Consider the following 18,477-nt stretch of genomic DNA (forward strand, 5'->3'; position numbering starts at 1 on the left):
AGATTAGTGGAGAAAAAAAATCTTACTCATATGACCATTTTGTTTTAATGTAGATTTTGGTGGGAAAAAAAAATATTAGGTGATTATGTTGCACAAAATTAATGATAGATAAATAGTCAAGTCATATTCAATTGATGAAAAATAAGTTATAATTTGAGTTATGAAGATCAGATGTGAAAAAAATCATTTCAAACTTTAGTAAAATGGATTAAACATAGATTATATTGTTAGTGTTAAATTATTGATTTCAAACTGAATTTATATAAAAGGTAAAAAAAGAGTAAAACATGAATAAATTTTTACACAATTTATATTTAAAAAAAATATTTATGTGTAAAATTAATCATAAATTCAAAATTAAAATTAATTAAAAAAGACTTGGTTTATAACAATTTTTCAATTACAGGTTAAAATTTTGAAATTAATTTAAATTCAATCACATTAACTAATTCTTAATTAAATTATGTTATATTATATATTTTTTAATTTTTTACTATAATAACTTTAAAATCTATTAATCTCGCAAATAGTTTTAATTACTTAATTAATGATATACATATATTTCCTTGAAAGAAAATCATCTCATAAAATTTTACCAGTGAAAAGTGTATGCATTTTTAAACATATTAATCCGATGATGTTGAATATCACCCACTCAAATTGTTTTTTGTAATTTTTTTAAAGTGAGTTAGGTTTAAAGTGGATAATTTCCTTATAATTTTAAATTTATTTTGGTAGTATTAATAATATTAATGTTTTTAGCAAATAATGTTATTTATACTATTATTCTTAATATTATTGAGATTAGTCATCTCATAATAGTTACTCAATTACTCTTGTTAGTCATTTTCTCTAATCCCACATAAAATAAATTCCAAAACGAATCATCTAATTAATTTGTATAACATTTATTGTTTATTGACCATAAAAATTATAAAATAATAAGAATATTTTAGTAAAAACAAATTGATATAATAATTTTTTTTTAAAAATGTATGAAAAAAAGAAATAAATACTATTTCATTTAAAGAGATTGCCAGTTTCTTACGAGAAAAACTGAATTATTAATTAAAATTAAAAGATTTTTTTTTCATTTTGGTAAGGTGATTTTGTTTGTGTTTGTGATAAGGTGATTTTGGTAAATATGAAGTTTGTGTTGTATTGAATTTTCATTTTTGTTTTAAAGGAATTGACTAGAATTGAGCCAAGTCTCTGCTTCGTCTTCGTCTTCTCTGCAATTTTGCAGACTGAATTTGAAGAGAAGGGAAAACAAATCTTCTTTAAAACTCTGTGCTCAGATTCCGACAAACAGATACGTGTATTTGAAGAAACAAACGACCGGCCGTTTTGTGTCCTTAAAAAATTGTGTGTCTGCAACAAAAAAGGGACGAGGTTGTTGTGAACCTTAGATCTTGGTTTGGGAATGGCGAGAGGTAGCAGATCAGTGACGAGCACCAACTGGAGGTACTGCCACCCTTCCTATTACCTGAAGCGCCCAAAGCGTCTTGCTCTGCTCTTCATCGGTTTTGTTTGCGTCTCTTTTGTTGTATGGGACCGTCAAACGCTGGTCAGAGAGCACCAGGTACTTGCTTTCGGATTTCGATCTTGTTCATTTTCCATGATTTTTGGCAACACTTGTGTGCGGATTCTGTTTGTGTTGTCGGTTTTTTATGATGGCCGTTTTGAATTTGTACATAGCAAAGAAATCTGCGTGGGACTGTGCCATAAGATGGATTTTTTTATGGGGATGGAAGTTCATACTTATAGAATTGAATGCTGGGTGTGTGGTGAAAATTAGATTCCTGGATGAGATACACGTTTTGTTCCTTTTTTATATCATTTCTGTAATATAATATGGGTATGTTTGGATAACAGTGGGAATTTTTATGAGAGATTCTCTTATAAAAATAGAAAAGTTTTGCTAGTAGAGAAACTCCTAAAAACTCCCAAAAGCACTTCTGTTGTATCAAAGCAGACTAGATGTGATTTAATTCCTGAAAACTACCAAAATTTGAAGTAGTGTTAGTTAGATGGAATACTGTAATGACAGATGGTGATTATCTGGTTTAGCTAGGATGTGCTATTTTTTACTTGATTTTGATTTACAGCTTTGTTTTCAGTGTATCTTTTGAAGTGAGGATGAAATATTTTTTTTGGATTTCGGTGTATAACCCATCTTCTAAATACAGGTTGAAGTTTCTGAGCTGCGAAAAGAAGTGACTGATTTGAAAAATATGGTAAGAGACTATCAATTTTTGGGTGTGTTTACTCTTCTGCTACATTTAGCCCTGTCTTAAGTTAAAAGAAGCATTTCATTTTTGTTTTGCAAAGAACAAACATAAGCAATGAGATAGGCTCTACATATATTACATTTCCTACATGAATACTGCTTTAATCTGATTGAAATCTGATAGAACCTCGGGAAAAACCTCACTACAAAAGCCAGCTGCTTGTTGGAGAGCCCAAGGCCTTGTAAACCCCAAATTAGAATCCCACACTTCCTAATAATATCCTCCTGTGTGAATTCTCATTCTGCATTCGATCTTGCATAAAGCTATTATCAGCCAGTGAAATCCTTTTGTTGTAGCTCCTTTTACAGCCTAGGGTTCTTATTTGATGAATGTAATATTGTATTACGCAACTTTTTTTCTTTTAATCTTCTTGGGAGCTAAGCAATTAGCTTTGTTTCAGTTGGGTGAGTCAAATAACAAACAAGGTGGTACTTCTGGGAAGAATGACTTGACTAGTAAAGTTACCAAGTCCAGTAAAGAGGTGCTAGATGATCCCATTGATACTGAGAGGAGGGAAAAAGTAAAAGAAGCAATGCTTCATGCTTGGGGATCTTATGAGAAGTATGCATGGGGCCAAGATGAACTTCAGGTATGGTGATTCTCTATTATGAACAAATCAATCTTTCACTCTTTATTTCAAGATAGTTCATGTAGGTATTTCCACTGTGGGTTCTTTCAATATGCCTAAAGTTTCTGTTGCAAGGCTTCAAGTTCAGTTTCTTTCCCTAGATGTAAATATTATGGAGGTCTTGCCATATCAGGCTTTAGTTCTCTTGTATTTTTGCTTCAGTTCTAAAACATTTAACAGTTTAGGATTGATGCGAAAGAAAATAAGGATTATGCATTTATGCCTCGAAGCCATTAGTCAGCAAATAGGTGGCTCACTTTTGCTTTCATTGCATAACCATCTAAAATATAACTATTTTACATTCTCTAAATTTACATTTTTTGAGATTTTTTTTTTGTGCTACTAGCCGCAATCAAAGAGTGGTGTCAATAGCTTTGGAGGTCTTGGAGCAACATTAATAGATTCTCTTGATACACTGTATATTATGGGTCTCAATAAGCAGTTTCAGAAGGCGCGAGAGTGAGTGCAACTTGTGACTCTACACTATGAACTCATAATCTTGTTTTTGTTGCTTCACTCATATCTCTTTCTATATGTTTGGAATTAATAGTAGGGAGGTTTCCAAAGTTATATTTGGATAGGATACTTGCATGTTGAGTAGAAAATTCAGTTTAATGCTCTGCCTAGGGCAACTACGTGCTCATATAGTTCAACTCTGATACGTATTTATTGGCCCTACTCACTATTCATTTCTGTTTTTTTTTTCTGAATGGGGGCATAGTAGTCATTTATATTTATTTTAGTGGCTTGCTATATTCATTTGTTTAATGTTTTATTGAAATACTCTTGGTTATGCTTTGTTGTATTCCTTGTCATAATAAGAAATTGCTCTGACAGTTGGGTTGCAAACACTTTGGATTTTAACAAGGATTATGAAGCAAGTGTTTTTGAGACAACCATAAGGTTACTTTATAAGGTTTACTTTGCAGTTGAAGTTCCTTCCTCATCTACAAAATTATATTTTTTAACTCAGTGTTACACAACTAATATTTTTTTAATACTTTTCTTTGTTGGTCTATTTCCACCAAAATCCAGAGTCGTAGGTGGTCTTCTTAGTGCATATGATCTTTCAGGCGACAAAGTTTTCCTTGACAAAGCTAGAGAAATTGCAGACAGATTACTGCCTGCATGGAATACGCCTACAGGAATTCCTTACAACATCATTAATTTGTCACATGGACGAGCACACAACCCTAGTTGGACTGGGGTAAATTTTAGAATTCTTTTTATGCATTTCAGTCTTACTGCACACCAGGAGATTTGGAATACTACTTCAATGGATTGTAGTCCTTGATTTTAACTAACTGGAATTGTTTTTACAATTTACATTTTTATTATCCTTAGGGGGCGTTTGGTTAAAGGATTTTTTTTTCATCCCCAAGAATCATGATTCCTGGGAATAATTCATCGGAAATTATGATTCCTAGAAATGATTAAACTTTGTTTGGTTGGGAAAAAATATTACTGGAAATATTTAAGTTTTTTCAAAATTATGACATAATGTTATTTTTATCAAAATCTTTTATTTGTTACTACATCAAATAATTTAATAATAAGAGTAACATGATATTTTTTAGTAAATTTTTTGTTTTTACTTGGGAAAGTTAGTTTCTCACCTTCTCCCATGGGAATGCTTTCGTGAGAAACTTGGCTAAAATCCATTCTCCATAAACTGTCTCCTGGAAATGTTATTTTATGAAAAAGTAAACCAAATGTGGGAAACATACTTTCCCAACTTCATACTCTCGGGAAACTAAAAAAAATTCTTTTACCAAACACCCCTTTTTAGAGTCAGAGATGTGACTTTAATGGGTTATATAATCTTTGGTCGTAATTTTTAAGCTTTGATATTGTAGTTATAAGTTATTTTTTTTTATGTTTCTGCTTCATATCAGTTTTCAAGCAATTAATGAAAATAGGTCTCTTATTCAAGGCAATTTTGGATGAGCTTTTAATGGAAAATAAATTCATTTTATAAGTGCTTCTTATACAAGCCCCTTTTTCTTAGGAGCTCTTTTTATTCAAGGCACATTTCTAGCTTTGATGTAGTGCTCAAGAAGTTTCTTTTTTGTTTTTGAGAAGCCTCTCCTTTCAAAATTAGCTTTAGCTAGATCTTTTTTCAAGGAATCATGAAATTGTATATTACAGTCTTATAATTTGGGTTTGAGCCTAACTCAACCATACAAAACCTACTTCTAAGGTTAAGGTTGTCTCTACTTATATATTATTTTTTTGTCATATTGTAGACAATGTGTGATCTTGAACACACCCCTCTCATGCCCTTAACTGGACTCTCAAGTGTGAAGTTAATATGACTTGACATCTTCTAGTGTTCCCTTGATAAAAAACCCATTGTGAGTGTGTCAACAGGTCCAACAACTCATGGTAGGATAGATTCTGATAGTATTTTAGAATTTGAGTTTGGACCTATCTCAACCATACAAAAATACTTCCTAAGGTGACTGTCGTCTCCTGCTAATATATTATATTTTGACCAGATCTCTAGATGATGTAGGATTTCCAACTAATAAAAATTTAAGGCACTCCTTTATGATCTTTTTGGCTGAGTATTGGTGATGAAATTGCTATCTTATTGTAGAAAAGCAGTATTTCATCTAAGGATTCTGTATTTAGAGGCATGAATTTTTGGCTACTTGATAATGCAAGTAGCATTGACAGCCTCATCAAAGTCTCTAATTCCTTTTGGTTTATATTTTGTTAAGGGTGAGAGTATCCTGGCAGATTCTGGCACGGAACAACTGGAATTCATTGCTCTATCTCAAAGGACTGGAGACCCAAAGTATCAGCAGAAGGTTTTTAACTCTCATTCTATATGTTCTATTTTTTATGGAACGATTGGAGTGATGGGTTTACATTTATGTTGGTTCAAAACAGATATAATTACAGGCATACATTGCAGTGGTGGTAGCCTTTAAGTGTTAAAATATGCTTGTACCACTACTACTAGACTTATTTGTACTTGGTTGGAGCTATTTTAGCTATAGTCAGTTACTAGCTTATGCCAGTATGCCTTTCATTTGTATATAGCATGTGCAAGTCATTTTTCTAGAAGTGCACTGATTGGTTTGCACCATGCTTTTTCAGGTGGAAAACGTAATATCCCAGCTAAATAAAACATTTCCTGGTGATGGATTACTTCCCATCTACATTAATCCTCATAGTGGGGCAGCAGGCTACTCTCCTATCACATTTGGTGCCATGGGTGATAGGTATTAATACAATTTTTAGCAACCATATTTTGTGTGAGAAGATCATAGAAAACTTCTGAATTTATTAATACGATCTGGATTTTGCTAAATTCTAATAATTTTATCTGTGCTTGTTAATTTGGTCTGTTGGTGATTGACACAATTTTATTGCAGTTTTTATGAGTACTTGCTCAAAGTTTGGATACAAGGGAATAAGACTTCGGTCGTAAAACATTATAGGTGAGAATAATGCATCAAGATTATCACGTTTTCTGCCCTTTGGGTTGATATGTTAATTGATGAATTCATAATTGAATCCATGTCATTTTAATAGACAGTATAAGGTAAAATCTAATTTTATTTCCTTGGACTGATGAGAGAATTTTTATGCTAATCTTTAGAATTTAATGGCTAAATCATTTCAATTTTTCTTTCACATAAATATTGTATAAGTGTAAGTATTCTTTAACACCTTTTCTCATTCATCTCTTTCGGGAATCATGAAAGCAGAGATATGTGGGAGAAATCAATGAAAGGTCTGTTAAGTTTGATTAGGAGATCCACACCATCTTCTTTTGCTTACATATGTGAGAAGAATGGAGGATCTCTCACAGACAAAGTATGATATCACACTTACAGTACTTATATTGTCATGTTTAGTATTTGCCATACGATCTTCTGGTTTTGGTATAATTTCTCATTCATCTGAGTACCTGCAGATGGATGAACTGGCATGCTTTGCTCCAGGAATGATTGCATTGGGATCATTTGGTTACACTACTGCTGATGAGTCACAGAAGTTTCTGTCACTTGCAGAAGAGGTATATTTTGATAGCCTATTTTATGTGCTTGTTCTGTTGACCGACTGAGTTTTGGTCTTGATCTGTCAACTTACATATGGTTTTCACACCTATACAAGCTTAATAATTTTTTTCTGCTTAGGATTTGCTAAGCTGATACCAGAACAGCTGCTTGGAATCAAATCACGATGTTATCAATTTCATTTATATATTATGCATGCATTTTCAAAACCTCTTTTATAATGTTGAGAGGGGTGGATGTTTCTATCTATTCTTCCTTTTAGGAAACCCGTTTTGCCTTTCTTTTTGCAAGGAGTTTATCATTGGTTTAAAACAGAAAATGCGCTGAGCTATAACTAAGAATTTTTTTGTCATTCAAATAATTATAGATTGTGAGTGGAAGTAGTGGCTGTGTGTGATGTTTTAATATGTGAGATGGACCTATATGGAATCACACTCTGCATTGCTTCTTCAGTGCATGTGGGTATTTTATTCTGCAATGATATCAATATTATGAGGTAATCACTGATGGTATGTACCTTTCTTTGAAGCTTGCTTGGACATGTTATAACTTCTACCAATCAACTCCAACGAAATTGGCTGGAGAGAACTATTTCTTTCATTCTGGGCAGGTTAGTTATTAGCTTATTCGTGCCATGAAATTTGAAATTTGTGTGATCTGAAATTTAATTTTGAATTTAAAGGACATGAATGTGGGCACATCATGGAACATACTGAGGCCAGAGACAGTTGAGTCCCTCTTTTACCTTTGGCGTCTAACTGGCAACAAAACATACCAAGAATGGGGTTGGAATATATTTCAAGCTTTTGAGAAGAACTCCCGCGTAGAGTCAGGCTATGTTGGACTGAAGGATGTAAGCACACCTCTATTTCACATCTAATTATGTGTTTTTGTATTGAGTACGTACGTTCTACCAAAAGTTAGAATTCTTTGTTCTGGTTCATTATTGAAAGCATTTATTGAACTAAGCACTTTGATAAATGAGATAGAGGCATTCTATGTGTTTTTTCTCAATTGAATGCTTAACTTATTTTCATAGGCAATAGGTGTTGAAAATTATGTTGTTTTTAGGTTTTTGCAGTTATAGGGTTCTGTTTGGACAAATCTCTCCATAAACACTTCAAAGAGAGAAAATTAGGAAGAAAAACAATGAAAAGATTTTCTGTATAAACTAAAATTAACTGATGTCCAATTTAAAAATAAGAATTTAGAACATTTTCATGAGAACTTTTACAAATTATCTTGTGCATAAACTAAAACAAAACTAATTTTAGTTTATGAAGAAACTCATTTAATATGTTTCTTCTTAAGGTCTGTTTAGATAAACTTCTCCATAAGACCTTCTAAGAGAGAAAAATAAGAAGAAAATGAAATGAGTTTGTGTAGAAGTTAAAATTAGTTTATGCATAAGCTAATTGTAGAAGCTTATTCTTTTGACTTCCCTAAATTTTTAACTTTGCATAAGTTAATTTTAACTTGTAAAGAATTTTACTTATTTATTTGTTCTTATTTTTTCTGTTCTAGCATTCTTGGCTTTGTTGGCATGGTTCATTGCTTCTTAAACTACTGGTTTCTGCCAATTTTCTTCCTTGCTTCCTTTGATGTTTGTCTAATGCTTGACAACCATTTAATATCCGTGGCAACTATTTTGCTCACTCATTTAGTATCACTTGTTCAAATTTCTCAGGTTAATAGTGGAGTCAAAGACAACATGATGCAAAGCTTCTTTCTTGCGGAGACCCTGAAGTATTTTTATCTTCTCTTCTCTCCTTCTTCAGTCATCCCATTAGATGAATGGGTATTCAACACAGAAGCCCACCCTCTGAGGATTGTGTCCAGAAATGAAGGGGAACATGATAAGAATTCAAATGAAAAGCAAAAACCTTTTTATAGAATAGGTGGCAGGAAAGAAGGTCGATCAGGTTAGAATCCATTCTTCTCTAATCATTGCTGATTGAACCCCTTTCACCAACATTGGAGAACAGCTGTTTGTTCTATTAAGGGGGCTTGTAAGATGTCAGAATTTTCTCATTTGGAGGAGTAATAAGGGGTTCATTCAGCCACAAAACGCTATCTAATGTAGGAAAAATAGTTCTTCATTGAAGTTCTAAAAATGGGTTTATTCAAGGTGAAACTGAACTTTGATCGATGAATAACCCTTTTGAAATTCACGGCTAGGAGCTTGTTGCCCTTTATTTTTTGTTATAGTTTTCTGGAAAATGAGGCAATATATCTACGAATACAAGATAATCCATCTCTGTTTACATTTTTCTTTGTTGTGCATCACTTGTTACTACATTTACTGAATCTTATGAAGCAGAAGATAGTTACACTTCTTTTGTTATGGGTCTCTGTCTTCAACCATTCTCTGGTTTTTTCTTGTTCTGCTGGATCAGTTTTCTTATTGGATTCATGATTTACCTATGGATATGCACACTACTTTGATTAGATCGAGGAACCAAAACAAAATGTTGATATAAATGATATAGTTGCGAGTGAGTTATATAATTTTTAGGTGAAATTTAAAAAATTTAACATGTTTTTATTACAATAAAATAGTTGTGGACTTTGTTATTTTATTTATTTTACTTCAACTGCATAATAACTATAATTAATTAAGAATTAGATTCAAATTTTAGACATATTTGAAAACAGCTGAGAATTAAAAATGTTTTAAAATATTAAAATTAGAAAAAAGAGAAGAAAGTACCATAGTTTGAAATAATTCGATACATATAAAATGGTTTCTTGTTTCACTCTATTGTTCTTATTTGCTTTCTCAAATATTAGTTTTAAGTTTATAATATAGATTTTGGAATATTACAAAATGAAATTATTTTGAGATTATTTTTTCTGAATTGCACAAAATAGAAATGCAAGGACATATATATATATTCTTGATTTAAAGTGAGCAGTTTATGATGCGTTTTAATTTAAATATAATTTGAATGTATTTTTACTTTAATTTGCTTATTTTTTAGAAGTATAATTTAAGATTTTGAGCAAAGTTTTTAAGTGAATAGAAAAATGTTTTAAAACTTGAGCTTAACCAAAGCCTGAAAAAGTAAAACTTATAAACAATTACAATAATTGTATTTTGTATGTGACTTAAGTTCTCTTGTTAGAAAAATTTCCATGCGACACAACCTAATGTTATGTTGGAATTTGGAGTTTATCATTGTCATTTTAGTTCTTAAATTTAGCTATTACTTTTATATTAATTCCAAAAGTAATTAATATTTTTTTGAAAGACCTTGAAATTTGAAAATGTTTTATTGGATAGAAAATTTTAAGAGAATAATTATTATTTTAAAAAAAATGAATTGATTTATGACTATGCTGTTTTGATAAAAAAAAAGTTCAACAAAATTAATATTTTAGAATATTATCAGAGTAACTGAACTATTTAAAATTAGATAATTTTAAGTTTTATTTAAAAATTATAATTTGAATCAAATTTATGTTTTTTCTCGTTAACAATTGAGACATAATCGATTTGATTAAGATTAAAACATTGTCAATTGACAATTTTTCAATTGGAGTTGATTAGAGTTTTTTTTACTGATATTAATAAAATTTATTTTATAATCTAATTTTCTTTATAGATCACTATTATTTATTGTTCGATATCAATTGAAATTTTCTCAAATAATAATATTAAGAGAGCTATTATTTTTTATGTGAATTATTTTTTTTTTCATTTAATTTTGTTGTAATTACTTTTTGTTGATGTCAAAAACATTTTATCATTACGGAAAATGTTTAGTTTTTATTAGTAGTTTGATAGAATTATTTTTCATATATTCACCAAAAACACTTTCAACTAACCTTAATAGAAGAAAATGACAAAAAATTCTCAATCATTAACATTATAAAAATAACTTTAATGGAAAGTCGACTATAACAAATTATCAATATTATTTTTTTTAATTTTTTTAATTTTTAATAATGATTTAATATTTAAATAATTTTGTATATTTTATATACTTTATCTAAATGAAAAGCTAAAATTTTAATGTTCATTTATTCAAAAAAAATAATTTCAAACAAATGTATTTATATATTTTAAAAGGTATGAATTTTTGTGTGAAAATACAGTTAAACTAAATTCATAATAATAATATTTTTTTCAGACAAATAATTACTTGAACGATGTCAAAGTTTCATATAAAGATTTCTAACATAAGAGTTTTTATCTAACTGAATTTAACTATACACAAAATTACACAATTTTTGAATTTTCATGTCCTAGATGATAATCTACTACATTTTTTCAGAATCAAAGTTACTTTTTACCCGAAGTGAAAAACCTTTCTCCAAAAAAGTTGTTAAGAACAAAAGATTGATTTGCGTTGGGTGTGATGGTGCGTGCGTTTCAGAGTTGCAGTGGTTGAAGATAGAGAGAAGAAGAAGAGCTATAATTGGCAGAAAATCACTTTCGTTCCTTCTTCTTCTCCTTCACCTCATTGTGCTATTTCACTTCTCATTTCACACGCAACGACACTGAATAGTGATAGAGTCGCTTAAAGCCCTAGTTTCGTTTCGTTTTCATTTTGCCATAACATAGTTTCGCAATTCGATCATTCGTTCACTGCCACTAACGCTGGGTTCCGTCAATCGTTTTGAATTAATGCGAACATCCTACAATCTCCTTCGCTCCCGCTTCCGCCGTTGCCACTACCACGCCGCCGCCTACCGCTCCCTCTCCGTCGTATTCGTGAAACCGGACCACCGCCCGCCGCCTATTGTTCCTTCGTTTCCGCATCCTTCGAAACCGAAACAGTTTCTTCTTGTCGCCTTCAATGCTCATCGCAGTATGTTCACTTCTGTTTTTTATAGTTTCGTTGTCTCATCTTACATGGATTCATTCGTTCGTTCACGTCTTTCTGGTTTTCTAGGTTTCTTCACCAGAGCTAAGCCAGCTCAGAACATCGAATTCAACGATCGCCACAGGTTCTTTTGGTTTATTTAATTTTTTTTAATTTCATTTAATTTGTCACGACAATGCTTCCCTAATTTGGCTGCACTTGATTCTGTTCGTTGTGTGTTACTGTAGTCAGCGAGCTGTTAAAACTGCATTGTGGTGTAACTTTCTTGTTTTTTCACTCAAGTTTGGAGTGTGGTTAACTTCCTCTAGTCATGTTATGTTAGCTGAAGTCGTCCACTCAGTTGCCGATTTTGCAAACCAGGTATATTTTATGTTGTCTTGTCAACTTAATTTTAGCTTATTAGTCTATATGGGAAAAAATTGTTAGATTTTTTTTTCTTCATATGGAGAAACCTATTGAAGCAAGGCCTGGGGAGTTCACATTGGACTGTGTGATGCTTAAACAAACGACAATCTGATATATGCTCAATAACTTATTTTGTAGGCGCTACTGGCTTATGGACTAAGTAGCTCAAGACGTGCACCAGATGCTATTCATCCGTGAGTTAAATAGTTTTGTTGATTTTATTTGTCGCCACTGGCTACCAATTTGTTTGTTTTGTACTCAATATGGAGATTATTTCTGATATTGAATATACATTGCCTTCGCATGCTCTCTGATTCAGGAACTATTGTTTATGTAAGGAATGAAATATGAATTTGTGATTATTGGTTAGCAGTTGAATATGATTTCTGTGAATAGTGCTTCAATCACTAATTGTGCAAAATCTTACTAGACTCAAAATATGATAATAATTTATTTTTCCGTTCATTTGTATTTCATGGGCATGGATTTGGAATTTTATCGTTGTGTTAAATGGATGCTTGTGTCTTCTATTTCTGTAGTTATGGCTATTCCAAGGAAAGATTTGTTTGGTCCTTGATATCTGCTGTTGGGATATTTTGTCTTGGTTCTGGTGCCACCGTTGTAAATGGAGTTCAGAACTTGTGGATTGCACAGGTATTTATCCAAATTGGATATTTGAAATAAAAAATTTAACTTCTTTCATCGGATTTTTTTGTCAGTTTGCTTGTTTTATTCTTGTGTGAATTTTCTCTTATTTAAGTTATTGACTTTTGAGACTTTCTTTTTCAGCCCCCTGAGAATATGCATCATGCAGCTTTGGTTATATGTGGTTCATTTGTCATTGAAGGTACTGCTGTCTGCAATTAAATCTGGGTGCAATCTATTCTCCTTTGTCTATTTCAGTCCTTTCCTTTTTCAATGGGCATTTTCTGTTAGGTGCTTCTCTTGTCGTTGCCATACAAGCTGTTAAGAAAGGTGCAGCTGCAGAGGGAATGAAATTAAGAGACTATATTTGGCGTGGCCATGATCCTACATCTGTTGCTGTGATGACAGAGGTGATAACTTGTTGCACTTGCTCATCTTTAGTTCCCAAACATGTTCCGGTGTACTTCGTTTAAACAAGAATGGCTGATGGATCTTTCTTAAAGGGGAGGAGGGGGCTCATTTTAGAAATAAGATTTCTGGATAGATTGCATTACTTTTTTGCTTTACATATTTGGCTGCATTTGTGCTCAGAAGTAGCTATTTGAAGGTTGGTATGTTTTTTGTAGTTATTTATTCAATCTTCAACTTTTATGCTGCCCAAGGGCCATGTTAAAGAGTATGTATTTTTGTTGTCATTTTGCATAAAAAAAAGAAACAGGGAGGAGTGACTTAAAGCTTGTATTGCTGAGAGGAGTTGCATATTTCTCTCTTTAATGAACTTTGGAACACGGATTTATATTTAGTTTTTAAACCTCTCTTTTAACAAATTGAAATTTTGTCTGGTTTTTCATACTCATATGGTAGCAAAATATGCAGGATGGTGCTGCAGTCGCTGGCCTTTTAATTGCTGGGGCATCATTGGTTGCGGTGAATGTTACTGGAAATGCCATCTATGATCCTATAGGTTCCATTGTAGTTGGCAACTTACTTGGAATGGTAAAAAGGGCTCAGAAGTCAGCAAAAATTCCCCAGGCATTTGGAGTGGTATCTATTTAATTTTAATTCCATGCTGAATTAACCATGCAGGTAGCCATATTTCTTATCCAGAGAAACCGACATGCTTTGATTGGTAGAGCTATGGATGACCATGATATGGAGAAAGTACTTCAATTTTTGAAAAACGACCCGGTACAAGCTTTTTGCTAGTTTCAATTGGAATCACATAATAACTTTATAGCATTCATTTGACTAAGTTAACTTTTGTGCTTCAGGTAGTAGACTCCCTCTATGATTGCAAAAGTGAAGTTATTGGACCTGGATTCTTCAGATTTAAGGCGGAAATAGGTTACCTTTCTGAACTTTGTTACTACTTTTAATGTGGTTTAGGTTGTGGATATAATTCTTGTGTAAAAAAAAGGGTTGTGGGATATAATTCTAAAAAACCTATATTTAAAATATGGCCCATTTGTTTGTTTTTTGTAAAATGAAAAGGCACTTTTTTAATTGAATGATATTATTATATTTATTTAAATTTTCAAAGAAAGTTTACCATGCATGGTCTCGGCAGCTATTGACATGAAGGCTATGTTTGGATGAATGGAATGGAGGGAAATGAAATATAGTGGCAATATGTTCCTTTGTTTGGGTTGGTAAAATGACAATGGGATACAATAGAAATTATTGTGAACTTAATTCCATTGTTTACCCTTTCTTTTCTTTCTTTATAATTTGGGAGGAAGGAGATGGAATGGAAATTTTGTTTCATTCCATTGTAAAATATCGAAAGTCCCAACAATAGAATGGATTTTCATTTCATTATGTTCTATTCTACTCCATTCCATCTCATCTTTCTATATCAATTCAAAGACAATTAAATGTCTTATTTTATTTCAACAATCTCCTTGATCCAATATATATATATATATATATATATATATATATATATATATTACATCCTACTGTCGTAATGGTTTGCTATATTTTTCATTGCAATTTTTTGGTTATTTGAAACATATGCTTATGGTTCTCGGGTTTCAACTTATATATCGTACTATTTATGTGCTCTCAATGTTTCTATTGTTGCTATCTATTTGAATTAGTACTAAGAAGTCAAAATAGCCGGATAAGGATGTGTAATTCACTTTGATGGGAAAAAAACTTTTATGGTATAACTTTTTCGGAAGCTACTCTTTATAATTTATGGCAAAGGCATTAAAACTGCCTTTGGGGATTTTTTTATTTTATTTTACTCCCAAAACTAATTTAATTAAGTAATTGTAGTATTTACAATTAAAAAATGTTTTATTACTTTTAAATAAATAGCTCAAACATACTTGAAATTGAAGATTTCTATATAATAAATTCAAATATCATAAGGATGTCAATTTCAGGTGATATTAACAACTAAGCATGATGATGTTAATCTGATCATTCTTGATAAAAACAGATTTTAATGGAGAGATGGTGGTCCAAAATTATCTTAAAAGGACTGGACGTGGAGAGTGGGCAAGACAGGTAGTGTAGATATGCTTTTATAATGTTCATGGTAAAACCTCTGATAATATGCTACTATGTTCTGCTGCTGTTATTAGTATTATAATATTATTCAGTTACTGCTGCTTTTGATTACATGCTAGCAAAATAGGAATGCTCTTTAGCTTGCATGAAAAGAAAACTATCCTAGGGCATTAGTTCACATTAAACAATAATATATTCTGGCTGTTTGGGCCTGACTACTGTAGTAGGTTACCTCCCCCTTTCAGCTTTCTGGATCATTCAACAATAGTTCTATTGTGCGGCTTCCCTGTCATTGTGTGGTTTATAATCTTTAGACATGTAAGTTTCATAACAGCCAAGTTTATTTACAGTTTCGTGAAGCTACAAAGAAGAAGGACGATACTGCCCTGATGAATATTATGTCAAATTATGGTATGCACCACTAAACTTGATCTTTATAGTCTCACTGATTAAGTAATTGCATGCTTACAGTTGTAAGATGTGACAGGTGAGGAAGTTGTTACAGCTTTAGGAAGTGAAGTAGATAGGTTAGAGAAGGAGATCCAGAATCTTGTGCCTGGTATTCGGCATGTTGATATTGAGGCCCACAATCCTCCAACAGAGATTCAATAGATTCAACACCCTATTCATATTCATTTATATTATCAGAGCATTTATGAAAGATTGATTTGGCTCTATCAAGTATCATGAATTCTGAAGGACGTTCGAAGCTGAGCTACATGCCTCAAGTTGGACAGATCTTGATACATTAGTGCACAAGTACTCATGTTTTCCTCTTCGCCGAAAGGTGACATCAGAGCAACCTCCAGTGTGAAAGACCATAAGGCATGTAATATATATTAAACAATGCCAAGTTCAATGAATAATTATAGACAGTAACTTTTTTGTGTTCCGCAGTTCCTGTCACTTGCAGCAAGTATCATAGTTCATAGTAAAAACTAATTGAGGTATGTTATTAACGCATTCTTTAATATATTATTTTTGACCCTATATTACAAAGTCATCATATCATATATGCCAGTTTAATCAATGACTTATAATTTGGAGTCTTAGTTAATAATTAACAATGTAGTACGAATTATGGTGGACAAAGTTGCTTGCATGAAATTTCAATTGAATGGTAGCATAGCCTTTGCTTTAGACAGAGTCCATCGCAAGGTGTAATTATTATCAACCATGAGTTTTTCTATTACTATATCGAGGTAATATGATGATCGTTCTGGAAGCTTGACACTTGGCTGGCCTGGTAAGAGTAGTATAGTATGGAATTAGTATTTTGCTTGATTAGGATAAATACAAAAGAATCGAATGGTTATGAGAAATTATTAGGTAGTTCACCACCATCATAAATCTATAGTCTCAATCGATCACCTTTATGGACTACTGTAGTGATGAAAGATGATAATCATGCATGCCTCCTACGGATACACTACCTTAATGAGCATGGAATATGTTTCTAAATACTACCATAACTTCTCAAATTAACGCACTAGAAACATATAGATTGAACAATTTAGAGCGTGATTGACAAAACTAACAATAGGCTAACTAGAAGTTGAAAATTGACATATTAGTTCACAAGTAAAATTTGTTTATATAAAATGACCAGACTGGATTATTACAAGATTGTCACGATAACAGTGAAATGAAAAATAAAATCCTTTATTAGGGCTAATTTGATCGAATAAGTTTCTGTATGGTAGAAAACTCAAAAAGTTATATTCGTGACGTTTAATGTTGCAGCCGAAGAGGAATGAAAATGTTGTGGTTGGAAGGGGGTATGCGGCTGGAAAATGGGTACAATTAAGATTATTTAAAAATATGAATTTATATTTTATTTATGATTATTTAGATTTTTTATAAAGATTAAAATCAATCTTTTATAATAAATATGGAGGTTTAAGGGAAAAATAGGTGGAGGGAGAATTTGTCTGCCAGTTGAGTAGCCCAGAATCCATACTGAACCAACAAATTGCAAAAAAACACATTTCAGAGTGAATGGTAGGTGAGTTAAAAAATGGCAAATTCTTCCTACACCCAACATTTTTGAACCTGCACCCAATACAATTTTAAAATTTCGAAAATACCCTTTATTCCAGAAATCAAAATCCAGAATAGATAATCATACATTCTGCAAAAATAAATACTAAAGAGTTGTGGCAATTTCTCCCTCCAAAATTTCAGCATGCACCTAATCAGCTCTAGAAGATGACAAAAATATCCTTCCTAAATGATGAAAATAACCTTACACAAAAATGGGAAAAGTTATTTTTGAAACTTTTATCTGAAATATTTTGGATTTCAATTTTTGGAACATATTTTTGAATTCTGAATTTTTTTATCCAGTTTAGTTGTGTTCAGAATTTTTTTTCCAGCATGTATTTTTTTATTTCTCAATTATAATTATTATTTTGGATTTTTTAATTTGGAATAAGGGTAGTTTTGGAAATTAAAAAAATTGATATGGTGGTGGAGGTTAAAATTGATATGGTGCAGGAGGATAGTTTTGGAAATTTATAAAATTGATATGGTGGAGGTTAAAACTGATATGGTGCAGGAAGAATTTGCCTTAAAAAATTTAGTAAAAGTCCAACCTAAAGAAGAGCTTACGTAATAGAAAAAAAAAAAGGTACAGGTTATGGAAGTCAGAAGAAAACCAACAAACAAAAAGCAAACCCAACTGGACTTGTTCACATCATTGCTCTCTGCATTGGGCCTGTACAGTAAGTTGTATCTTGTTTCTTCCTGTACCTTATCAAAGTTCTTCCTGCATTTCATCAAAGTGAAAAATGACTAACTATTTCATCTACTTTGCTTTCATTCTGAAAAACTCTTTCCAGAATACATTATGCAAAAGTTATTCTGAAAAACATATTTCATAATCTAGATAACACGTTTTGGAAAATTTATTTTGAAAAACTTTTATCAAATTTCTTTTTTGTTGAAAACATTTTTCATGAATTACAAAAAGAATAAGAATGTGTCGGAACAGCTTTTGGAAAACAGTAAAATAGTTTATTTCAAAATTAATGAGGTGCTGATAGTGGAAGAGTCTTGATAGAGTCAAGAAGAAATACCCTGAGTTCTAACAACTCATAATTACTCTTAAAATACGGTAGCAAAATCACAAT

At 31.7% G+C, this 18,477-nt stretch overlaps 2 protein-coding genes across 3 annotated transcripts; both read left to right on the forward strand.

Annotated features, from left to right (window-relative positions):
* Positions 1-1,096: 1,096 nt before the first annotated feature.
* Positions 1,097-9,294, forward strand: MNS1 (alpha-mannosidase 1). 2 transcript variants are annotated; one of them, XM_068628695.2, is made up of 14 exons: positions 1,097-1,582; positions 2,190-2,237; positions 2,692-2,880; positions 3,266-3,378; positions 3,757-3,822; positions 3,955-4,126; positions 5,643-5,732; positions 6,025-6,149; positions 6,303-6,368; positions 6,639-6,747; positions 6,848-6,949; positions 7,480-7,560; positions 7,633-7,803; positions 8,638-9,294. In XM_068628695.2, the coding sequence occupies exons 1-14, from the start codon at positions 1,424-1,426 to the stop codon at positions 8,875-8,877; spliced, it is 1,731 nt and encodes a 576-aa protein (XP_068484796.1). In that variant the 5' UTR covers positions 1,097-1,423; the 3' UTR covers positions 8,878-9,294. The 2 variants fall into 2 exon arrangements, with proteins under 2 accessions (XP_068484796.1, XP_068484795.1); XM_068628694.1 differs by having other exon boundaries at positions 1,154-1,582; positions 3,757-4,126.
* A 1,844-nt stretch (positions 9,295-11,138) lies between these two features.
* On the forward strand, positions 11,139-16,336 carry LOC137826349 (Cation efflux family protein). Its single transcript, XM_068632283.1, has 13 exons — positions 11,139-11,764; positions 11,849-11,903; positions 12,007-12,139; positions 12,323-12,378; positions 12,724-12,838; positions 12,974-13,031; positions 13,121-13,239; positions 13,706-13,825; positions 13,916-14,017; positions 14,101-14,173; positions 15,276-15,343; positions 15,697-15,757; positions 15,834-16,336. The coding sequence occupies exons 1-13, from the start codon at positions 11,581-11,583 to the stop codon at positions 15,956-15,958; spliced, it is 1,269 nt and encodes a 422-aa protein (XP_068488384.1). The 5' UTR covers positions 11,139-11,580; the 3' UTR covers positions 15,959-16,336.
* Positions 16,337-18,477: the final 2,141 nt, after the last annotated feature.

This window comes from Phaseolus vulgaris, chromosome 8 (assembly GCF_051622355.1).
Source record: "Phaseolus vulgaris cultivar YP4 chromosome 8, ASM5162235v1, whole genome shotgun sequence".
Lineage (NCBI taxonomy): Eukaryota > Viridiplantae > Streptophyta > Magnoliopsida > Fabales > Fabaceae > Phaseolus > Phaseolus vulgaris.